Source organism: Besnoitia besnoiti, chromosome VII (genome assembly GCF_002563875.1).
Source record: "Besnoitia besnoiti strain Bb-Ger1 chromosome VII, whole genome shotgun sequence".
NCBI classification, from domain to species: domain Eukaryota; phylum Apicomplexa; class Conoidasida; order Eucoccidiorida; family Sarcocystidae; genus Besnoitia; species Besnoitia besnoiti.
The window spans coordinates 1,016,884-1,041,122 of NC_042362.1; the positions used below are offsets into that span (position 1 = coordinate 1,016,884).

The 24,239-nt window shown below is 53.6% G+C and overlaps 5 protein-coding genes across 5 annotated transcripts; 2 read left to right on the plus strand and 3 right to left on the minus strand.

Moving 5' to 3' along the window:
• Window positions 1-66: 66 nt before the first annotated feature.
• BESB_077410 (TB2/DP1, HVA22 family protein) lies at window positions 67-1,473 on the plus strand (the record flags this gene model as incomplete). Its single annotated transcript, XM_029366102.1, has 3 exons — window positions 67-328; window positions 677-864; window positions 1,273-1,473. 3 exons carry the CDS (start codon window positions 67-69, stop codon window positions 1,471-1,473), a joined length of 651 nt encoding a protein of 216 aa, XP_029217533.1.
• A 1,166-nt stretch (window positions 1,474-2,639) lies between these two features.
• Window positions 2,640-5,863, minus strand: BESB_077420 (uncharacterized protein; the record flags this gene model as incomplete). Its single annotated transcript, XM_029366103.1, has 6 exons — window positions 2,640-2,744; window positions 3,081-3,194; window positions 3,512-3,666; window positions 4,073-4,206; window positions 4,359-4,947; window positions 5,362-5,863. 6 exons carry the CDS (start codon window positions 5,861-5,863, stop codon window positions 2,640-2,642), a joined length of 1,599 nt encoding a protein of 532 aa, XP_029217534.1.
• Window positions 5,864-8,556: 2,693 nt separating this feature from the next.
• Window positions 8,557-12,800, minus strand: BESB_077430 (uncharacterized protein; the record flags this gene model as incomplete). Its single annotated transcript, XM_029366104.1, has 11 exons — window positions 8,557-8,651; window positions 8,932-8,998; window positions 9,384-9,506; window positions 9,860-10,009; window positions 10,546-10,651; window positions 11,020-11,150; window positions 11,717-11,837; window positions 11,998-12,128; window positions 12,261-12,345; window positions 12,449-12,621; window positions 12,768-12,800. The coding sequence occupies 11 exons, from the start codon at window positions 12,798-12,800 to the stop codon at window positions 8,557-8,559; spliced, it is 1,215 nt and encodes a 404-aa protein (XP_029217535.1).
• A 1,521-nt stretch (window positions 12,801-14,321) lies between these two features.
• Window positions 14,322-17,554, plus strand: BESB_077440 (sporozoite developmental protein; the record flags this gene model as incomplete). Its single annotated transcript, XM_029366105.1, has 7 exons — window positions 14,322-14,987; window positions 15,044-15,110; window positions 15,161-15,336; window positions 15,393-15,540; window positions 15,599-16,475; window positions 16,536-16,722; window positions 16,784-17,554. 7 exons carry the CDS (start codon window positions 14,322-14,324, stop codon window positions 17,552-17,554), a joined length of 2,892 nt encoding a protein of 963 aa, XP_029217536.1.
• A 1,156-nt stretch (window positions 17,555-18,710) lies between these two features.
• BESB_077450 (uncharacterized protein) lies at window positions 18,711-21,563 on the minus strand (the record flags this gene model as incomplete). Its single annotated transcript, XM_029366106.1, has 4 exons — window positions 18,711-18,914; window positions 19,029-19,541; window positions 19,671-20,133; window positions 20,254-21,563. 4 exons carry the CDS (start codon window positions 21,561-21,563, stop codon window positions 18,711-18,713), a joined length of 2,490 nt encoding a protein of 829 aa, XP_029217537.1.
• Between the last annotated feature and the right edge of the window lie 2,676 nt (window positions 21,564-24,239).

The window sequence follows — 24,239 nt, forward strand, 5'->3', positions numbered from 1 at the left end:
AGCAGGGCACTGCCTTCCAGGAAAGCCGTTGGCTGTGCACATTTTCACTCTAAGTTCCTTTCAGCCATGGAAAACAGAGGAGCAGGAGCCAGCGCCATGGGTGCCGACGAGTGCCCTACAGTGCAGGTCGCCGGTTTTGACCTTCAGAGGATGATGTCGCACTGGGACGCCAAGCTCAACAGCTATCCCCTGCTAGCGCATGCGTCCGACAAAGTCGGAATCCGCCCCTCGATTCTTTTCGCGGGATTCTCCGTTTTCCTCCTTTTCTCTCTTGGATTTGGATGGGGCGGGGGCATTGTTTGCGATTTGACCGGATTCCTTTACCCGGGTGAGGATGCAGCTCCGTGACGAAGTGTCCCGCCGCAGAAGTCCCGTAACAGGAGAGCGAGTGGAGCCGGTGTCTCGTTCCTGTTTGCTTCCGCCTTTCGTTCGCGTGTATGCATTCACTGTAAAAATCAACGTATGCGCCTTCGCCGGCATTGGGCGGAAGAGCCAATTTGTGTGCCAGGACTCCTGTGCGTGCACTGAAGGCATGTGGTAAGGCACCTTATGAGCCTGCAAGCGAGATAAGTGACATTCGCCTCCGTATATCACACGGTCGAAGCTCTGTCGTTAGCAAAATGGTTCTCCGTCTGCGAAACAGCTTCGGTTGTTTTCTCTTGCGTATGCTGCGTAGCGTGGCAATCGTTCAAGGCCATCGAGACCCCAGGGCGTGACGACGATAAGCTCTGGCTGACGTACTGGGTCGTGTACGCCGCCTTCTCGCTCCTCGAGTACTTTGTCGACATCATCCTTTTCTGGGTGCCATTCTACTACCTTCTCAAATGCGCGTTCCTCCTCTATCTTTACTTGCCCTGGACCAAAGTAAACTAGTCTGACACCCGAGGCGCTGTTAGAAGGATACAGTACCGACCTTTCACACGCACACCGGAAATGCCACACATTCCTCAGCGACATGCCATCAAATAGATGCCGAAGTGGCGCCTCATTTGGGTACTATTCGCCAGGGGGGTGGTGCGTGGGACGGACTGTCGGAGCAACTGCACGGCCTCCACGCTGCAGAAGCGTTTATTCGGCCGCATTCAGTCGGTGATTGAGCGATGGAGACGCATGCGCTCTAGCGTGTCACCCGATGCTTGTCTCTACTGATTTGGCTCGGGCTCGTCGTGACACGATTTCCTTAGACGTCAAAGGATGAGCCGCATTCCTTCTGTACGGTTTGTAAGCGATGTTCATGTAAGCGGAGCTTAGCGGTTTTTTCGTTGTTTGCAGGGTGCGGAGGTGGTCTATAACCAGTTGATTCGCCCGCATCTTTTGGAGCACGAGAGATCCATTGACGGGGCTGTGGAGCAGATCACTCAAGTTGGAGCAACGGCTGCTGAGGGTCTACAGCAGGCCTTGAACGACGGGGCGACTCTTGTCAACCAGGCCGCTGGACTCGTTCGTCAGCGCAAACCAGGTGCGGCCCACTGATGCCCGCAACAGGGAGTCGTTCGCGTGTTTTGCACCGCCTTCTCTGTAAGCGTCTCATATCCTTGGCGGGGGAGCGCGTTGTTTTCGCGGGCCGCACCGCTTCTGGCCGTCATGATATTCTCGAAACAAAGAGCTGGATTATCTGTTTGTAAGCGAGACGGGCGCTCGGGAGACAGAGCGACTTTCAGGCAGGGAGTCGGACACTTCTAGAGCCGGCTTTAGGCGGATACGCATGCCTTTTATTCATCGTTTTGAGAACTCGTTAGACCAGGCCTGATAGCCGCAACAAGCGTTGCGGCCTTTCGGTGAGACGGGGTTTTTGCTGAGTACCGTTCCACAGCATATCAAGAAAGCAGCACGTGATGTGCAGTGTAGACGTTGCTTGTGGATCTGTGAGGAGTAATCTTCGTCACACGCATCGCTCGCTGCGCAGTCGTGCTCGCGCAATTTTGCCCGTCGCGTGGTCGCTCGCCCCCGAAAATGTCTCACCGGAATGCGTCAGGTAGTTTGCACATTCGTAACAGAGCAGCTTCACGAGCTTTGCAGCCGGGTACACAGTCCGCCACAGTTATTCGAGACAGAAATCGACAGGTGCAGTTGCACCGTGCCAGGCACGTGGGTCACACAGCTCCAGAACTCAAGCAACTATGTGTGGGCGCTCTTTTGACGGGTCTAAAGAGAAGGCGTGGCGACTGCCTGATTTAACACGAGCTCGTTTGCACAATATTTATCCAATATCTGGCGTGGTCTTTGAGATGTCCCTACGTGGAAACGTGCAACCGGCTGACCCTGATTGTCACACTAGGCCCAGCGGGGGGGTGCTCCTGAGAGACACCGTGAGTATGTTCATGCTTATTTGAAATAGAGGTTTGCCAACCGCAAGAAAGAGTAATTAACAGAAAAAATAGGCCTTCACAAGGGAACGGCACATTACGAAAGTGACAAGGGTGCTATGCAATGGCGAGGTACTGGGGACACTACTGACAGCCAGCGTGCAGAACATTACATCCCGTCGCGAAGGCCGCACACACCGCCACGGCATTGCTTGTCGCATGCCAAACCAGCAACGATACAAGGCGTGACAGTTCTTTGCTTGTGAACAAGGTGGAAAGCAACATGACGGCGGGCCGTCGCACGCTTTTCCCCGTCGTTCTGGATTCTCTGTCCTAGGATTTCTGCTGGACGCACCTGTTTCTAATGTCAGAAGTTGCGTCAACAATCTCAGCAAAGTGGGGCTGCTCCAGCAGGTTGTAGGCACTCCGGAGAAGCAGCTGAGCGCAGATACACACGCACGAGCACATGTTGTTCGCGGCCCAGCTGAGACGCAGATCGACAGCTCGTCTTCCCTAGCTGTGCTTTCGTTGAAAACACCAAATCTGCTGACAGGGGCCGTCTGCGCTCTTGAGTGGGTACGGCCAGTCAACTCGATGGATCGACAGTGCCCTCTGCTGCCTCCTTTTCCCACATACAATCTACGGAGGGACATATGTGGTGTAAACGGTGGCGATTCGTACGCCAGTGTGACGGACCGCAAGCCTCTGCGACCGCGCCAGGGAAGGAGCCATCACAGGATCTCCCTCCAGTGGTGCCCATCGCAAGTATCTCACCTTAGCGGCCTTGACGACTTTACAGCCGGTTTCGTTCGGTGCATCAAGGAGAAACAGGTTTCGTCCCAACTGAAGAGCGGTGCCTACGTCACCTTCATCCATTGCGATCCCCGCCTGAGGACATGTTGAAGGAAACACGGCGTAGCGCACGCATCCACGTCCTGCCCTGTCGAGTAGAAAGGTAAACCTACCTCCCATACGGTCGGAACTTGGCGCATCGGAGATGTTGCCGATGTACTGGAACGGCACGCCAGTGCTCAAAACTAGAAGGGCACATTGATACACGGCTGAAGCATATTCCTTGACAATGCAACTTGAACAAACACCTGAACAATAGCGCGGAAACGCTCGGTTAGGGGATGCGTAAGCAGTGCGAAAAGCCGTGGTTCCCGCCATAGGATAGTGGCTCGCGTAGAAGCCAGGTCTCTTACAAGGTTCAACAGCTCATCCAGCGGCTGGGTATCACGCTGCTCCTTCGGAGCAGACTTGATAGTCATGATGGTCTTCTTCAGCCCCGCATTTGTGATGCCGAGATTCCTGTACCCTATCTCTGTCTCCGCGTGGTAGGGCACCAAAATTCCTAAGCCTGTACAACGACACACGCGAACGTGGAGCGTTACATGCAAAAACAAACCGTTCCACGTGACGTGCTAAATCCTTCGGCGCATTTGATTTCCAGGAGCCAGGGGCAATAGGCTCCGAATTAGAGCACCGATCGTGTGGCATTCGCGATGTCCACGACGTCTCGCCGTCTCTCTCTCACGTCCTTTCTGTATCCATGCATATCCGCCCAACGAAAAAGGACTGTATCAGCGGTGCGGTGTGGATGCCGTCAGTACCAGCCCGCACTGTGATGGAACGGCACGCCAAATGTTTCAAAGGGGCATGTCGCATCTACCGCCACGAATGGCGCCAGTCCGCTCTAGAGATCTAAATACATTGCCACTGACAGCTGGCATCCCGTTCAGGGCATCCCACCCCGGCTCGCTTGCCTGAAAGATCTGAGGCGGCAATGGCCTTCTTCCTTTTGGTAGTCCATCTCTGCGTGTTCTCCTCAATCGTTGCCACAGAATCAGCACCGATCGCCAGTTCCTCCTTGAGCCAGGCACTGAGAGCTTCCTTAATCCTCCTGAACGATGAGAATAGATGAAACAAAGAACCAGAAAGGAACGAGAACGGTGAAGATCACGGCGACCTGGGCGGGCAGCAGGGGCTAGTACTGTGTGGACCCACAGTTCCCACAGTTTGCACGTTCTGGTTCGCGATAAGGTTCCTCACTTGGCTGCTTCGCCGGGGTTCGCAGGCCTGTGCCCCGCGGGTGCGTGGTCTCCTCGCTCCGAGTCTTTTCGTGCCATTTTTGTGCGTTTTCTGACCCCAGCCCGATCTGTAGATGCAGGTTCAGCTGCATCCGCCAGGATGCGCTCGCAGAAGAGCCAGAGAGCCGCGAGCAGGAGCGGTACTACTGGTGCGGTCGGTTCGCCCCCTCCTTCAGCAGAGACGCTGGGGCCGCCGCGCTTTGCGGCTTTCCCTTCCGCCCTCTTGCCTTTCTGCGCTCTGTTGCCGCGTCCCTCGGAAAGAAGCCCAGACGCGACTGGCGATTCTGGCAGGGTGAGAAGTTCAGGGTCGGCACACACGACGGAGAAGGCGGGTCCTTCTGACGGAACGTTGGAAACGACAGCGTGGGGCACTTGGTCTTCGCGGTCACGAAAAATACACATGTGATATCCAGCTGGGTTCAACGACGAGGAACCTGGTGATGACACCACCTCTAGAACCGGCAAGCACTCCGGAAGGTCGTAGAAATGCCGGCCGTGAGTAGCCAGCGATCCATCGGGGGCACATTGTTCCGCAAAAAGATCGAATACGCCTGCGAGGTAGAAAACCAGATCAGGGTGTGGTGCGACGCAGATGTGCACGTGGATAGAACAAGTGACAGCGGACGAAAACAAGGCCTTCCAAACCAACGGTGCTGTCTCCCTGCTCGCTTGCACAGCAAACAAAGACCCGACGCATACAGATAGTAGAGTAATCCACTTCGGGTTGATAAACTCCCAGGAGCGACCTGCGGCCGGAGACGATGAGGGAGATTGCCGTCGCTGAACGCGGACACGGAGTCAAAGAAAACGTGTCGCGTACACGGGGCAGCACACGGATGTGTTGGACTGCAGTTCTAACAAAGACAAATACGAATGGTTCTTCAATGACAGCACCACCCTTGCAACTAGACACCTCCCACGTTTAGATATTGACGCGCTGACCGTAACTTATGAAGGACGCTCACCCGTTAGTCGCAGGCCAATCGGCTCTAGCACCTGCTGGGGTACATCTTGCTCCTGTAGTCTACAGAGATACGTGCAGAAGGCCCATAGCTCCAAAACCCCGCAACTGTGACTATCACCTGAAGCCTTGGGAGCCTCATTTGGGTCCTCGGGTGTGTTGCAACCCTCCAGCGTGAGTCCGACTTCAGATTTCAGTACAGAGGCCCACTTCTTATAGAGCGACGCGATGAGTTGAGCCGCCTTGCGTTCCCCCGTTGCCGAGGCCCCGCGATCTTCGCCGCCCTCCCCTTTGCTGTGACTGCCACATGCTGCCGTCAACCTTTTGCCATTTTCTGTAGTCGATGGAGCCGCTGCTGCTGCTGCAGACAGCCCGACCGTATCCGGTCGTCTACGCTCTTCCTGTCGTTCTCCGGCTGTGGAAGGCGTGCTGCTTGCCGGAGGCTCTGCCTTGTCAGGAGCACTTGTAGAGCGGGTCCGTTTACGCGCTTGCTTTGCCTTCGGCATGACGACAGTCCGAGCAAGGAAGCAACCCTTGGAGGAATGCGTCAGAGCTTTGGTCGCACACGCCGGATGGGCCGCCGTCGAATCTGCCTGACTTCGCCACGTGAACGCTGCCGCCACCACACGGTAGGTACACGTCGGCTGTGCTAGCTGTTCGCACCAGGAAAGTGAAGACGAAAGTGAATCTCAGCCACACAAAAAGAGGGAAGACCACGATTGAGAGTGATAGTGGGATTCGAATAATAATTCGAATCCCACTGAGCATGGGGGCCTCACCTAAGCGGACGAAGGCGTATGCAGATAGCTGGTCTTTACTCACCTCTCTGTGAGGCTTACCTCAAGAGCGGTAAGCAAATGCAAAGTAACCGAAAATGCATGGGCCCGGTGGCAGACATGGCCAGGGACCAGCCTTGAAGACAAAGAGGCCGTTGGAGTTGCATGGAAAACGATTCCTCCCGTGCGTGGATTCGGAGTTGTGCAAGTCCCGTAAACACAAAGCGTGACCTAATATTCCCCTGCAGACCTTGTAGACCGAAAAAAAGGCACATGCGAATTACTCTCGGAAAAGGAGGATCATTCTGCGTCGGTTTCTGGCCGCCATACGCCGCATGTCGAGAGACTGGGTCTTGAACCGCACGCCATTCCCTGCTGCATGTCTCGCAAGCACAGCACATGCAAGCCGAGGGCCCCCGTGTTGCTCTCTACAATGAGTGTCAGGATGTCTTGAATTCTGCTTTGGTCGTGTTTATTTGGCCACCGTGGAAAGGCCGCCCGCCGATAACCACACCGCACGCGGGTGTGAAGTCTCCTTCATTGAGCCAGCCGCGCAAGACGTCGATTGTCGCCGATGAGGGAGAGAGGGGTAAGCGCTAGTTGTCGCACGACCACCTTCGTGTCCGGCCTGTGGCTTCAACACAGGGTCCCACATTTGCGGAATGAAGGCTGATGTGTCTCAATGGCCGCGAGAGTGAAAACAAGGGAAACCTCAAGACTGCGACACCGCGCAGCGAGGCAGAAACATGACGGCGAAAATTGCGGCGCCAGGGGTCGGCACCTCTACGTTGGACCGGCAAATACGCTGCAAGAGGAGAGAGCGCCCCACAACAGACGACATTTTTTCGTACGTCAGGACGTCGCAAGGTGGAGAACTTGTTCGCAGTCTTCTCCGATTCTTGGACAAAGGGTACGTCAGCCTGCGTATCCGGACGAACCTGCTGCGTACGGTCGCTTGGGTCGAGATCAGCAGACCGAAAAGCCGCAATTCAAAGAACGTATCTACCGATAGCCAAGACGCGATGTGCTTCAGCATCCCTTCCCTCATATACTGCTAGATTCGCTCACTACATTGCGGGGAGTTCACCAGTTCGTACCCAAGGCGAAATTCGCGCGGTGTGACCTTGCAAATACAATGGCTCCGGAGTGACGCATCTTGAGCTTCAGATAGAGAAGTAACCATAAACAGATTCATAAGCGTCGAATACAGCTCCACGTATATTCACATTACGCTGTGATCAGCCGCATTTCAAGCCGAAGTTTGCGTCTTCCCCAAGCAAAGTGGTGGGAATATTTCCGAGCTCTGCAGCGGACAGAAAATAGGTTGTATTTGTGAGCAACACCGCAAGAGATAAGCATTACGCAGGCGATACCATCCCAACCCAACAGAGGGACTTTCCTTTCATATGCTGAACCCTTTCCGTTTGGAGGGCGCATGCGAGGAAAGGTAGATGCTGGTCCAACAATCTCTCTGGTTGCCAATTCTTGCCGAGTTGAAATATTCTGTTGCGCGTATGTCGAGCGCGGTAACAACGCACCGTATACAAGGATGTAGCTATATACCGTTACTTGAATACGGCTACATATACCGGCGAGCGGGGGTTCGGGGCCAGGCGGACACCCCTAATTTCTACTCTTTGCTTGTTTCTGAGGCCGATGGCAGTCTCTTTTCGGCGCCGATCCACGATTCTTCCTTCCCCTCTTTTGATGATTCTTTTTTGACTCCTGAAGTACTGTTCAACTTGGCTTTTACCTCACTCTGAACCTAGTCATCTGCGTATTTAAGGACCCTTCGGCTTAGCGTGAATATGGGGAAGGCACATTATACTCCCGATAGCCTCGCCGATAAGCTGTTGCTCTCCTGCATGCGCAGCCCAATAATGGGCAGCCATTTACCAAGAGATGGTGGTAGCATAGGTTTTGTGTATCTTCCCGTGCCAGGAAAGAACTGATCAACATGGGGAACGATTAAAACAACATAGCCAACACTGCAGGCATGAAAAGCGCACTTTCAAAAGTTGCAACAAACAAGTGATCAGCAGCATAGATCTTGTGCATTTGCTAGCGTTCAACACCTGGTTGGAGGTAGCAGCAGGATGGGAATACACGCAAGTGGCCGCCTGCAGCAGCTTGCGTGGGATTAGCCTTCACAATGATCCTCACATGCCAGAGAAACCAGCTTCTGGCGTCCAGCTCAGAGCAGCAGCGGTAAGGGAAAGAAATGACTGGCGGTCGAAGAGTTCAGCGCTGTCAGTCGCCGAAGCCGTGCCGGCATTGTGCCTTCAGAATTCTTGGATCTGCGCGAGTTCGTTCGCGCCATTTCAGCTGCGGGAAGAGCCTATCCGTGTTTGCGGGTAAATGCGCTCTTTTTTCCGAGGGTAGTTGAATCACGTCAGCGTGTTGGGCTTCAGGGGTGTTTTCATTTAAAAAACAAGAACTTGACAAAGCATTTCCGCCGCATCAGTCGTCTGCTGAGTGTCGGGATCGTACACCAGGATGCCCTTGATCGAGTGAAAACCTAAAGGGAAAAATCACGAGCCATTAAGCATGCCATGGTGTTTTTTCCCTGTTTTCTTGTCGCTCAGCGGTCAGCTCCGCCTCCGTGTCATGTTTCTTGAGGCGTTAGCATATTCGCGGGGCATCTGCAAACCTGCGACAACTCTACAGAACGGATTGATCCACTGTAACAAACGGGTATTTCCACTCGCCTACAACGGGCTCGGTGCATTTCCTTGGATTCCATTTTGTGTCTTCTCCATGCAAATAGCGGCTGCAGCCTATCTTTAGTGAGTGCTTACCCGGGGTTAAGCACATGGCATCCAGCGTGCAACGTCGAGGATTCAGCATGCTAATGACCCCAAGAGGCTGCAAAGGAACAACAGTCAGCGGAAACGACCAGTAGCGAAAGAAAATACGAACGGCAGATAATCAAACGACGCAAATGTGGGTCACGAGACGTAACCCAATTCGAGTAATTCATGCGCCGGAAGACAAGTTTCATGCTCGCCAAGCACGTTTCTTCACTTTTCGTCGACGGCAGCGTCCTTGATGAACCTCGAATGACCCTCTCGCGTGACAAGCACTGGCAGTATCGGGGTCCGCAGATGTATCTACTTATATACAAGGCATGGCTCAGTACCGCAGTTTCCACTTATGGCGCGAAAAGACTTGTTCTCAAGATAGGAAAGGCGTTGTCGAGTGACTCCGCGGCCAGTTCTTTTGTTGAGCCGCACCTCGGCGTAAGACCTACCCTGGTCGTCGAGCCTTGAATCACGAAAGGCTGAAGATCGGAAGGCCTCAGAATAAGGACCGGGGAAACAACTTGCTCGAGCTGTGTGGCAACCTCGACCTCTACTTGGAACGGCATTTCCACCTGAGAGACAGCCGAGCCATGCATCAGTTTCACAGACGTTTAGCCTGCTCTCCCTCTGTCGAGAGGCTTGGGACCGGGGGCGGCGGCAGACCACGATAAACCCGTTGAGCACTGCACCTCGTCGTCATCCCCCGCCACTACAGCCTGACTAGCCCCCAACTGGTTCCACCCCGAGCAGCTGACCATCTTCAAATTCCGGTGATTATGTCGACGATGCGGACAGAGCTGAATGCCGGTGGCTACAAGGTCGTGGAGGGTGGAGCTTCAAACAGGGATGTGTGTCTCAAGTCATGGGCTGTTGGGTCCCCCACTGCAGGCGGGCGTCCCGTCTGCGTGGCAGCGATGTGACCTACTTCGACAGAAGCGGGGCATGATACGACGCGGAGACTCAACGGCTTTCCACCCTGGGCCTGCGGATTCGTAAGAGTAAAGCTGTGCATGCATCCGACGCCTCCAGTGGCCGTGCGCCACTCCAGAGCCAGTTGCCCGAGAGTGGGAAGCCGCTGCGAAAAATGCCGAATGCAGACACAGAGTCACTCCGCCGCTGTCATGAGTTGCAACCGTTTTGGTTGGCTGAGACCGATGCGATCGACACCCGAAAACATGATAATCTGCCGCCCGGAAAACTCCGCTCCTGTGCGGTTGACCTGGCAGATTGAGGCTGCCTGAAACAAACCAGCCAGTTGTGCCTCAGTGTTTGACCCCTGCGCAGGAGTGCTGGCAGCGGAGACATGATAACGGTTCTAGCGCTGCACGACGCAAGGCTTTCAAAGACGTAGCGACCACTACAGCTTTTTTCTCGCATGATTAATTTAGCATTTCTTGTGAATGCGAAGCAATCCGCGAGCGAGGCACTGTTCAGCACCGATACCCCATAAGCGTTGCCTCGCATTCTCTCGATAGCCACGATGTGCGCCAGATCGACTCTGCGGGCCGGTCGTCAACGCCGCCTGCGTCTCCAAACCTCCGAGAACTGTTTACCGCCCCCAGAAGCCCGTGACCGGACGAGGCATACAGCACCAACCGCGGCTGACCATACCCGAATTAATGTGTCATCTGCGTTGAGCTTCGCCGCGGTAGGTGTGAGGGAGAAGATCAGGTTGTAGCGATCCTGGGGCTTGAAATAATGCAACCCCTTGGAGCAACTGAGAAAGACACAGACACTCCTCAGTCACACCTCCGACCTGGTCCGCTGTGCCTATAGACACAGGGTGAACGGTGGGCGATCGATGCTGCCTCGACGCTCAGCTGGACGCGTCTGACAAAGAGTCGCACGAATGTGTTGCGGCAGCCGCCGGTATCTTCTTTCAGCCGGCAGTTGGTGGGACTAGCTGAGGTACGTGCCAGCGCTTCTCTCCAGATTCAGATGGCACGCTGTCGTGGTCGGCGCAGACTACGTCCACTGCCTTCAGCGATTGCTGAGAGCCGGTCGACGCCTGACCTGCGTCAAAGGTGCATTAAACATCTGCGGAAACGCAGCCGCGCCGCTCTCTGCTAGGAGGAAAGTGCTTACATGCTATCGGATTGGGGACCACTATCCAGACGAACGCCCTCGAGGTCTTCCACACAGAAGACCGATGCATCGCTGAGGTACACCGGCTGTTGGGAAATGTTCTCTAGCGAGCATTCAACGAACGCTCGCCCCTGTCGCGGCAGCAGAAAGGACACACGTAAAAGCCAGGAATGAGAGTAAGGCACCCCCACTCTATGACGCCTCCTGAAGGCCTTGCGCCTTTACAAAGTATTCCGCAAGAAAGCAGAATGCGTAGAACTGCATTCAACACTTGCAACAACTTTGGCTGGCACCCCCACTGTATGACGCCTCCTGAAGGCCTTGCGCCTTTACAAAGTATTCCACAAGAAAACAGGATGCGTAGAACTGCATTCAACACTTGCAACAACTTTGGCTGACGACGCACTTCACATACTTCGAAGAGAATTGCGAAGACGCTCGTCAGTGATGTGTACCCATTGTAAAACAGGGACAGTCCTATCCCGCCTGTCTCTAGAAGATGTGTTTTGAGTTTAGAATGGCCTACCGGCCCTCTCGTACGTGCAAGCGTCCTCAAAGACCCTGCCGCCCCATGAAGCTGAGGTATCCACGGCTGGAGTATCTCTAGCCTCAGCAACTGTGCCCCGTAAACAGACACTTGTACGTGCTGAAGCTCCCGAGGTGCAACCTCTTTCCAGCGGCTATCAGCAGAACGCACCTGTAAGGAGACAACTTGGTGGCTGATTTTGAATGGAGGATGGGCTGCAAACTTGAAAGACTTTTTGAAAGACTTCTGCTCGCCCAAAGCCGATAGGTAATGCGAAACCGCACAGACAAGTCTGCGTCGAACACAGCAACAAATGCAAGACGGACCACCCCACGCTGCATCATCTAGCGGGGTAACCGGCTACGTGTGAGAACAAGACAGCGGTAAGATTGTCTCCTCGTTAAAGCATGGTTCCATTCGTTGAAGCCCGGTACTTCCCTGCTGGTTCTTACGTGTACGTTCCGGCCTCTGTGAGCTGGTGCATGACTGCGCAATCAAAAGAGTTGCCCGGGTTCAGGGAACGGATCGGGTCTTGGGAATTGTCAAAAAGGAGATCTCTTTTCTGCCCGATTGATAACTCAGCCTGCAAGCAGCGAAGAGCGGAGGCCGTCAACTCGAGCTGCGTTCTGAGACTCTTCTTGTTGCCGATTCTCCGTGTGCGCGTTCAAGAGAGCCAGAGGTCACGCACACAGAGGTAGTACCCCGCACAGCTCACCTGGATGATCACGTTGACAGCCTGAGCGCCTGATGAGTTGGAAATGTTGATGTATGCGCTGAACGTCTCGCCACTGAATATCCGTCTGAATTTGCACCCAAAGCACACCTGCGGTCAACGAATACGCCTCACATCTTGAGGTACACGCACGTGCATTCGCAGCCGGGACTGGAACGGATGTGCCTTACCCCTGTGTTACAGGCAGCAGCAACGTGTGGGTACTTTCCAGGGCACGGTCTACGCACGCCTTTTCATGTTCCACCTTCTTGTGCAGTGAGTCGTGCGTGGAAATGACGTCATCAAGCCGAAGCAGTGGCCATAGCTCGGCGTCGACGGAGGGCTGTGACAGCCGCATCACTTTCTGAATGCGCACACAGACACAAAGCGTCCCAACATAAACAAGGAAGCATACGTGTATATCCCTCCCGAGCAAGTGCTGCTGCGTGAAAACGGAGGCGCGTACAGACTGAAGCCTGTTTTTGCGCATGAGCTGTCGGCCAGGCCTACCAGCGTTAACACTTCACGACTGTCCGCCGCCATGGTGAGTCGCCGACCGTGAGGTGAGACCTTGCCGAAAACGCTCTATTTTAGAAAAGACCAGCCTTCGATGTGTCGGCATCTCCTGAAAGGGTTCTCCGGGGAAATCCACAACTAGAAGCGGAGAAAGCCGCTGCTTGGCACTGAACACGCCCTCCTCTGGTCCGCTTGTCATATCCCGCCCCTAGCACTTGGCGCGCGCCAGACGGTTTAAAGCACCATCATGGCCCAAAGCGCGGCTCGGTTCACTTCAGCTGCAAGACATCTAAAGTGAGCTGCAACGGCCTGGACCAGGAAAAGGTCGCGTGTGTGTAGCAAATCCACAGCAACACGAGTTACCTTGTATACTCAGCATGAGTGGTACCGCCCCCTGCTCTGTCCGCAGCCTCACATGGTGCTGTTTACTAGCATCAGCCTCATAATAGGGAAGCACCCAACATTTTCCAGTTTCAGAAGCCGTGGTCTGCATGAAATGGAGTAAGAGAGCTGTACTCGCTGGGTCTGCGAGCGAGACATGCATGCACCAGTTTTGTCTTAGTCGCCGCATGCGGTGAGCGTGGAGTAAGCGCCATAGCACGGGGTAAGATGCGGTTAAACCACCCTCTTTGCCTGCAACAATTCTATATTGACTCTCGTCTCTGTGCGATGACTCATGTTAAGTTTGTACATGGTAGCAACTTTCAGCACTTCACCTGCGCCGGTAGCCAGCTCCCAGCTCGCAGAACTGGATGCTATAGCTATCCGATGAGCCGACCACCAGCCCTTTCTCTTCGCGGGTTTCTCGTGTTACACTCCCGTGCCTTTCTGGTAATCGTTAAGATTTCCTGATAGTCATACTGCTGGGTTCTGTAAAAAACTGCACGTGCTGCGCAGTGGCCGACCCATCTTAGCGGCGCCGACGGCGTGGGAGTGTTAGTTCCGTGAGGTCGCTGTTTACGGCAGTTGAAGGAAGCACAGCCTCTGTTTCAGTGCCTCGTGGAGTAGCGAGCTCTTAGCCATGATTTAGGGTAGGACTGTATTTTCCCTGAGGAAACTGCTAAACCCCAGTGGGACGGCAACAGCCGCGACCAAGCGGTATTATACAAGGGGCAGTGCTAAGACAGTGAAGCATGCCGCTGCTTTTCCACATGGCTCTCGGCTTCAGTTTTTCTTGGTAGGACTCCGAGTGTTGGTGTGACGTTTTCGTTTGCTTAGAAAGGAGTAGAGAAGCGTCCATTCAGCTTCCCAGTACTCAGCCTATGCTTGAGAGGCTGACAGTTGAACGATAGGCTGGCGCCTCAGTTCTCATGCTACATACAGGCCAAGCCACCGCAGTCGCCATACGCGGTCCCCCTCCCCCTCCTCCCCCCCGCAGTCATTCTGCCACTGCTCTGTAGATACACTGACTGCCCTCAACCGCTGATAGCTGCAGTACGCGCAGCTCGTTTCTCAGGGGGAGGGGAGGGGGGGGAAGGCCATTCGTGAGGGGACAGCGTCTCCCGTTTGCGTCACCCATTCAGCCCCTCAATTCCTTTGTAGTGCGACATGATGTTCAAGGCAATACTGAGAATGCTGGGCTTCGGGCTCGTGGCGCTTTGTTGCGTCAGAGCCGATATTCTGAAGCCCGACGCGGACTATCGAGACTTCTACCATTTCCAACTTTCCAACGGGATGCAATGTCTTGCTATTCACCACCCGAAGACAACAGAAGCGGCGTATTCTGTTGCCGTCAACACCGGTAGCTTATATGATCCCCAGGACTTACCTGGGCTCGCGCACTTTTTGGAGCACATGCTGTTTCTTGGGACTGAGAAACATCCGGAGCCGGACAGTTACGACAGTTTCATGACCGAGCACGGGGGGCAAAACAACGCGTACACGGACGAAGAGAGAACAGTGTTTTTTAACCAAGTCTCCGATAACTCGTTAGAGGAGGCCCTTGACAGGTTTTCCCAGTTTTTCAAAGCCCCGCTGTTCAACCGAGACTACGAAGAACGTGAAGTGCATGCAGTCAACTCGGAACACGAGAAAAACATCCCTAACAATGAGGAGAGGGCCTGGTTCACAATCCGCTCTCTGGCAAAGGGACCCCTCTCCAGGTTTGCAACGGGGAACCTGGAGACGCTGAGCACCGTGCCAAGGCAAAGGGGGACTGACGTAGTCGGCCGTCTAAAAGACTTCCACAGGAAGTTTTACTGCGCGGTGAACATGGTAGGTCTCAGAAATTTGTTCACTTGCCATTTAGGATATTCGCTCCCGGTTGGCAGGCTGTCGTCGTCATGTCACCACGGCCGCTTCCAGAAGTAGAGTCACTTCTGAGGAAAAGCTTCGAGGGTGAGAACAATCTGTGTTTTTGTGCGGATAAAGCTTATTTGTAAGCATAGACGTGTCCGCTGGAAACGCGAATTTTCTTGGGATTGACCAGTGTCCGGGGGACGATTACGACAAAACTCCGCCATTTGACGCCTCAAATACTGGAAAATTCATCCACATGCAAAGCGTGGGAGTGGAACCGTCCCTCTGGGTTGCCTTTAGTCTTCCTCCCACGATTACTTCCTACGTAGGTCACCTTCTTGGATGTGCAATAGATATTTTACAAAAGCAACGTCGTTGTAGAAGAAACAACCGACGGCTATTCTCACGTACCTATTCGAGTATGACGGAGAAGGGTCGTTGTCAGAGCTCCTACGCAACATGGGTCTCGCGGACGAAGTTTCCGTGGTCGTCGATAGAACATCACTGAACACGCTGTTTGCAATCAAGGGTGAGAGTTCACCTAAGGATTTCCGCGTATGCCTACACTGTTTGCATATCTTCTCCAGTTGATCTAACCACGAAGGGCGCATGTGAGAGGGGAACCGTGCTGCAGGAGGTTTACAAATACATCAACATGCTGAGGAATCAAGGCGTCAACCCACAGATGGTATCGTCGATAGCTGCTCAGTCACGAGTTGACTTTCATGCTTCTCAACCATCTGCTTCCGAAATGAACGAAGCAGCTCGACTGGCGCACAATCTACTCGCTTACGAGCCTTATCACGTGCTGGCTGCAGACACTCTGCTAGTTGATCCAGATGCCAGATTTGTCAACCGACTGCTTGCCCGAATGAGCCCACACCAAGCAATAATAGCCTTCGCAGATCCCCAGTTCAAGCAGAATGCGGAATCCTATGATGTGGAACCTTTCTATGGAGTTGAGCACAAAGTGTCTCAGCTGAGTTCCGAACAGCTAAACGCACTCGAGAATATGACCCCGGGCATTCATTACCGCGAGCCTCCAGCTCTAAAGCATGTACCTGGGCCAGATGACCTCATCATGCGACCTAACATTTCCGGCATGTCGGTTCCGGAGCTCTTGGGTGAGGAGACCGGGGATGGAGGTCATGCGATTTGGTGGCAGGGCCAAGGCACTGTTTCAGTGCCACGAGTGCATGTCAACATAAAAGCTCGGACATCGCGGAGCCACACGGACATGAAATCGAGAACTCAGCTGGCTGTACTGATGGCCACACTTAGAGAGCAATTAGACGAGACTACGGTCGACATGAGGCAGTGCGGTATTTCCCACAGTCTGGAGGTCTCTGGCGACGGCTTTGACATGGGCTTTGCTGCTTACACGCCCCAGCAACTCTATGAAGTGATGGCTGCAGTCTCGTCAAAGCTTAAGAAACCGCAAGTGGAACAGGAACGTTTCGACCGGTGAGCCGAAGAGGGAAAATAGCGTACAGCGTTATCATGCAACATGTGTCCGAATCGCAGTGTCAAACAGAGACTGATTGAAGAGCTGGAAGATCCCGCTTCCAAAATGGCGTACGAGCACGCTATAGAAGCTGCCGCTGTGCTGCTCAAGAACAACGCGAACAGCCGAAAGGATCTGCTTCGCCTGCTGAAAAGCGAATCTGCATCGCTGGACAATACACTTGAAGCCTTCCGTGACCTCAAACTAGTGAGTCCCACAGCAGATCGTCGACCAATTACAAAACGATGGCATCTGTTTGTTCTGCAAGGTCCACGCAGATGCATTTGTTATGGGCAACATTGATAGAGCGGATGCCAAGGAGGCTGTCCAACTGTTTCTACAAAACTCTGGATTCCTGCATATACCTATGAAAGAAGCTGCAAGGTCCCTCGTTATTGAGCAAAAATCACCGATAGAGGCCGTTGTTTCCAACCCCATCCGGAACGACGTGAACCACGCCACTCTGGTCCACTATCAGCTTGGCGTCCCGTCGATCGAGGAAAGGGTTAATCTTGCTGTTCTAGGTCGAATGCTGAACCGACGTCTGTTTGATCGTCTTCGAACGGAAGAGCAGCTGGGCTACATCGTTGGCGCCAAGCCGTACATCGACTCGTCAGTTGAAAGCATGAGCTGCATTTTGCAGGGGTCCAAGAAGCATCCGGACGATGTTGCCGATCTCATTGAGGAAGAAGTTCGAGCGATGGAAGAACACATCCGGTCAATGCCAGATGCAGAACTCAATCATTGGAAAGATGCAACTCGAGCTGAGCTTGCGAAACCTGTCGCAACTTTCGTCGAAGAGTTCGGCAGGTCGTGGAGTCAGATAGCGAACCACGGGCATTGCTTCAATAAGCACGACCTCGAGCTGAAGTACTTAAACTCAAATTTCAACCGAAAGCAGCTCACCCGGACATATGCCAAACTGCTCACCCCCACAGGCCGGCTTGTAAGATCCTTGTCATTAGCAGTCGAACTCCGCCCAGTCAAATGGACGCTGGCGCCAGGTGGTCAAGGTGGTGGCGAATCTGCAACCTGGTAGTGAAGTAACGCGCATCGGCCAGGAGTCACTTCTGGATGAACAAAGCCAGGCCCTTGCCCACAGACGGTCTAAAGGTATGTTGTTTATTCGCAAAACGTGTCTCTTCAACTTGATGTGTTGGCTTGCGGCAGGTCTCAACTTCCGCAGAGGGCTGACACTGAACAACCTCGATGAGCAAACGGTTTCCCAGTATCATCAAGAAACCGGATTCTATCCAGATGTCACAGTTTGTGAGCTGGCGCCTAGCATGCTCTTGAGGTTAGAAGAAGAAATGTGACGGGGGGGCATTTCCGGACAAACCGACCTCTCCAAATTCCGAGTTCGTCGCATGAGCGGACAATACGGAGTCTCCTTATTCTCATGCCAAGTCTATGGCATAATTGGCTACGGCCCAGTAGTACGAGCGGAAGCCCACGTTCTGTAAGTTGCAAGTAGTGCGGAGACTTGCGGATCGTTGTTACCCTTGACGTATAGCATCGGATTGCGTGCTGCATGTGCATGTGTCAACTCTGTGCCTTTCCATACACAAAGTACAATAGGCATGAAAAAATTGTCCGCAGCCAGACCTCTCTTTTACAAAAAAACATCAGTGAGTGCCCTCGTGTACGACCCTACGGTTGATTTAGCTAAGGATACGTTGGTGCCCTCCTGCCAACGGGACACCGGCTGGGGACTTTGTGGAGCTCGCGGGACGCGGAGGAGAAACACCAGGAGTAGAAAAGAGGCTGGTTGACGTCTACGTCTGGACTGCGTTCTACTACGAGCCGAGCATGTGTATTAGGCGCGCAGATACACGCTACGGCGGTACGAAGGCCTGCCGTTATCTGGTGAAGGTTTTGAGGCGGTTCGGACTAACGATGTAATTTCTGCGGCTTCCGGCATGCCGCTCACATGAACAAAAAACTGACACTTCACCTCTCAGACGTCCCTGTCGCTCAGATACGGAAACTAGACAACACAGCGATATATTCCTTAGCGGAGCCTGAGTCTGGCAAGAAGGCATTATATGTCGCTCGTCGCGTTCTGGCCTTGAGCATCTTTTCGGGCCTGCGGCTATCTTACTCCACTGAACTTAAGCAGAGAATGCATATGCATGTACGCCCAAATCAGGTGGACAAGTAGATGAGCACCAGCTCCATTGAGGAGTCACATGATATTATAGAGCCCATAAAGGCCTGGCGGTAACATCGAACTGGACGTTACCCCAAGTAAACATAGCTAGCATAACCAGGCATAGGCATACCACCTTGACGACCAACCCACTGACAAACAGATCCAAAGGATGTAAGCGTCCTTGCTTCAGAATGATGGCATTGGGGGCGGTTCCGATGGGCAACATGAAGGCGAACTGAATGCCAAGCTGAAAAGGGTGACAGCAGAACACGAAACGCGAGTAGATTGACACGGGGGTGCTTAACCCATATTTTGTCCAGCCCTGTCCTCATTGACTCTGTGGGAAACATCGAGCTCTTACTGTGGCGGGTAAAAGTAGGAGAAGCGGACTCCGTGGGATGTTGCTTGTGACGCCGGAAAGGATAGGCAACATCACGTTGGCAGCCGCGGTGTTGCTCATGATCTCAGTGACCGAAGATGTGATCAGAATAATGCAAATGACGAGCGCCGGCGCGCTCATGTTGCCAAGACCAAAGAGGGCACTGCCCAGCCACTTGTCCAGCCCCGTTTCCGTAATAGCTGTGGCCATGGCGAATCCTCCTCCGAGCAACAGCAAGGCTCCCCATTCTATGTGTTTTGACGCATACGCGTATACCAGGATGGGTCTGTATGTCCTCTGGTTGCGTTTCCTGGATACTCGCACGCCTCTTGATTCCGGTGTATTGCTGTGCGAGGCATCTCTAGATGGATCTTCTACTTGAGGTCGCTCGCACCCCTCATGTCTGCGTGAGACACCGTGGTGATCTTCGCCCATACGTACTGCAGATCGACACTTATCGGCCGTGCTAGCCTCCCTTTCAGGGTGCGGACGATCCTGCGATAATCGTAGCGCAAGCAATGAGCGGCATGCTTTTGCAATCCCATTCTGTCTGCGTCCCATTTTTGGCGCGGCACCCGCAGATGTTGGTCGCGTTAGGACTGATGGGCTACGAGTATGGCTCACCTGTTTATCGCTAACGCTGCCACGAGTACAGGGAGCCTTTAGAGGAAGAAAGAAAAGCAGGATTCCAATGAAGATGACAGGAACTGAGTCATCCACGTAGCCAGCGGGGAAAAAGGAGCCCCATCCTGGCCGACCTCCTGGCAAGCCTGAGCGAGTTAACCAGGCAGCGATCAGGAAGACGAGGCAACCCATGACTTCCAGTTGTGCAAACGTGAGGTTGCCATCTATCGTTTCCTCGTTACAGCGGCTACGACTATCTGGGGTCTGGCACTCGCCTGCCTCCGAGCCGGGGGCCTCCATGCCAACGGCTTCCCTTGCAGCTTCCATATCCATAGAGCTGTCACGATCCTGCGCTGCACGACGCTCGGCTGCGGGGGCGCCTGCGCTTGATTGTTCCTCGGGTGCGTTGTTACTCATCCGAACTAGAATAGCAACTCCAACGAGGAACGCTGTCTTCACTTTGCTGAGGGATGCGGACACAAGGTCAGCACAGTTTTCGAGAGCTCTAGATAGACACCGAGCCATACTAAATGGCAAGCGGGTTACTGTTCTGAGGACCGGATGCGGTCCGAGCCACACGCACCCCAGAGTCAGCCAGGACCCAAAAATAGCCAGGAAGACGAAGGGTAAGGTAAATCCCATCCAGCTTCCAACAGTAATCGGATTAGAAACAGCCGCAGATGACTCAAAATTATAGGTCGTTTCTAGGAGCTGTACAAGGATGGGATTGACAAAAGATCCATTAAGCGTTGAAGTCCCGCCAAGAGTAGCAGAGTATGCGAGGCCGATGTAAATCATGTTTCGAATGCGGCGCATATTCTGCGGGTGGTATCCGAACTCCCCAGTCCCCCGTTTTATCTTTCCAGCGTCGCTCGCCGCGACACTTCCATTGTCATCCCTGAGGCAGACGATGCCATTTTGGCTGCCTTCAGCTGTTCCCCGGGAAGAAGGACTGGGAACTGGCCCACTCACGCTTCGCTGAGAAGCCCCCCACACCTGGCTTGTGTTTGTTGTCTCTGGCTTTCCTGCTGGAGCACTCGTGCAGGATGCTTTGCTTTCTTGCAGCTTCGCTAGAACGCTTGTTGGTGTTGTCTCTTGCGACATTGAAGAACGCGAAACTGCAGCCGTTCCATCGGGAGGCGTGGAGCGAGGTTCTGCCTGAGGCACGGGGACGCTCGGGGCGTCACTCTCAGCGCGTGAAGAAACTCGCCCAGTTTGATTTCGAGGAGGTTTGTGATTCCTGCGGTTGTTGCGCCTCCCCAGTTCGCTGACGATTCGTCCAGCAATCGGGCATAAAATTACTGTTGCACTAGCATTGTTAATCCACATTGAAAGCAGGCAGGAAGCTGCCATTAGTGCGAGACATAAAATAGCTGGATCGGACCCAGACTTGTCCAGTATCAGGGACGCTGCGGTTTTATCCAAGCCTGTTCTCGTGAAAGAGGCCCCCAGAAGGCTCGTTCCGATCATAAGGAAAGATACGGATCGGAAGTACGCCTGCGCTAGAGTTTTCACGCCCGTTACGCCAAGCAGGGGACAGAGGACCAGCGGATAAAGCGCTACCACCACTGCATCGTTCGCCGCGCTGAGCCAGTTCAGTATGATCACAAGAATGATGTAGAGGCATCTGTACTTGACGTCGTATGGGCTCAGTCCAATGAAGAGCAGAAGAGGAAGGACCGCCGAAAGAATTGTTAGCCACAGTTTCCGAACGGAGAGGACGGATCCCAGCCGTACGCGAATCCATGCTGGGACAGAGCTTTCTCCTGTGAAACGCTTGTTGGAGGGCATTCCGTCTGAATGCTCCGGACCACCGTCGACCACATCGGGCCCCAGGGCTTTACGTTGTGGGGCAAATGGGAGTGAACATACAGGAGAGAAAGCTCGCTTCATTTTCGGTCTAGTTGAAATCGTTGGTTGCTGCTGTGGTCTCAAGGTGTGCCGGCTGCGGACCAAGTCGAAACTTGGGAGAACCAAACGATGTTCTTTTCAAGCAGAAATGAACCACAGCAAGACGAAGAAAAACATCCCAAACCTGTTTAGGTATCGGGCAAACAACACACATATCCACCGAACAGGATCGTGCTTGGTTCAACATGGGCGCCAGCGTTGAGCACCGTCACCTCAGCGCCAATCCACGGAGGGCGACAGACACTCATATTCGCTTCTGACCCGGCTGTGCCTTTTTAATCCACTACGGACGGACAGTACCTCTGCGCACAACCGTTGCCTAAACAAGATGATAAATACCGCATGGAGTATCCATGCTCTAAGGGTAGCCAGGCTTTCCAGCACGGCTTCCACGAACGTATGGCGCTGCAGTCGTGGAACGCACTGGAGTTAGCTCTAAATATGGGAGGTAGGAGAACAGTGAAGACCCGTGACCCCCTTTTGTTGCCCCTGTTCCAGTGAGAAAACGAGGTTATCTACGAAAAGGACTGGCAGGCTGAGCATTTACAACCTCAGCAATATATGGGAGAAAACGCGGAAGACAAGGGAGCAAGCAGCGGTCCCTTCCGCAGCGTGACTTCCCATTGTTTCAAATGATCGAAAAGTGACAGGACCAGATACAGAGAACGAAGCAAGCACGCATACCACCAGAAACTCCTAGAGACTGCATCACGAATAGCGAGTCCCCGTTACCTGGTTAGACTCAGTTTTGTTTATGCGTCCTTTACATATTGCGTTGTCAGTGACGTTCCCCGCTGCTTGTGCATTCTTGTCTGCACTGGAGGACATCTAGCTACCAGACCCATCAAGCAAATGTACTAACCGCACCCCTCCCTCTTCTCCCGAACGCCCGCCCCACGGAAATTACAATGTCCCTTGTATTTTGCAAATACACACAAGATTCACTCGGCCCCACCATACATCTGGATACCAAATCGCAACGTTCTTGCTGAGTCATGCTTTACTTATTCCGACACAGTCTAGGCGGGGGCTGCGTGAGGACTGTGGAACCGTACTTTATTCAGTTTTGCGGCAACGCTCTACAATAAGCCGGCTGCGGCCAATGCTGTGTCCGGAACCAGGGAGTCGGTGGGAACTGTTTACATTTTATTTACTTTCCTGTGAACCTGTAGCTAATTTGTTTCTTCAGACTCCGCCTTACGTTGCAGCAAAAGTTAAGTTATACCGAAGATATATGTGTTTTCGAGCCGAACAAAGCAGAATGGTTACGTCATCTGTGGCCGCGGAATGGCAGGGAAGTCGACTAATGCAGTGCAGCTGAGCGGCACACCGCCAGAACTTCACCCAAGTAACCGCAGCCGTTGCGCCTCGTCACGTCGCGGTCAACAAGCGTGAACGTGCATACCATGTTCAACCGTACACAATTTCTATTCTGGCCTGGTCATTACGACGAGGCATGGCCTCACTGCGTACCGCCGACCTGTGCAGCGTAAAACTTATGAGAGGCCTTTTTTTCCGCGAAAGCATGCGGTACGTGGGAAACAGACCCTCGCTCGTGGCCGGAAGCATAGGGAACTTACTGTTCCTTAGGGTGAATGCAGGACGTAGCCCTGCTGCAATTCCTTCGTGTGGTCACCTGCTTAGCTAAACTATCAGTATTGCACCACAGTCTAAGATAATGAGAATTAAGGGAACACTCGGATGCCCTACCCCAGTTGCCCACTCTAACTCCATCGACAATGGCGGACGATCGCTCTGGCCAACACATCACACGTAGAGATGAACAGTAGACTGGAGCAGCTATGAGGCAGCGCTACAGAGCGCGTGAGGCAGGTGGGAGTCTTTGCGTTTTTTTACCAAATGAAGCTCCCGGTACTATGTCAAGAGCTTTTCCTTGTTCGCTAGCAAGCGCCAGCACGGTTAATAACACAACATTGACAGACTGTCTCCAGGCCCGTTAGATTATTGCTTGCAACCAGGTATACTTTTTTCTCCTGCCTGAGCTTGCAGCCGTCAACCAGCCCTCACAACGCAACATTAACTCGGTGAGCACTGTATTTCCACGTACACAGAGCGGAGGCGAGTGCATGTAGGTCTCCAGTGGAGAATAGCCACATAACCATTTTTACTTCTCACCACGCGCCGCGTTGGTGTGGAACAGGACCGCACGCAGGCCAGATTCGCACGGGCTCCCTCGATGCCCGCCTGGCTTGTCTGATTTGACACAAGAAGGGGCGCCGACGAAAAGATAACAACCCGCTGCCGTAGGATCCATAGGGTGTGATGGGGATTCAGTTTTCAGAATAAAATGACCACCTTTTCCGTGTTTGGGCAGGAACTATATGGGAGAGCCCCGAGACACGTTTTCGGTTGAACTCGGTACGCGCGTCCACGCTTGTGGGCCGCAACGTGAAGAGGTGCAACAGTAGCGGTTACTAGGGTGGAGTTCGGGCGGTGTGCCACGCACGGCAGCACCGTCTTCGTCAAATACCTTGCCGCTCGGCTGCCATCGATGACGTAACCATTCTGCTTTGTTCGGCTGAAAAACACATCTATCTCCAAGCCTCGCGCTGAGAGTGGCACTCTCTTGCGATGCTTAGGGTTTAGAGTGCCTGCATGCGGCCAGCGGGCGACCCCGGAGACTGGCGGCGATCCACC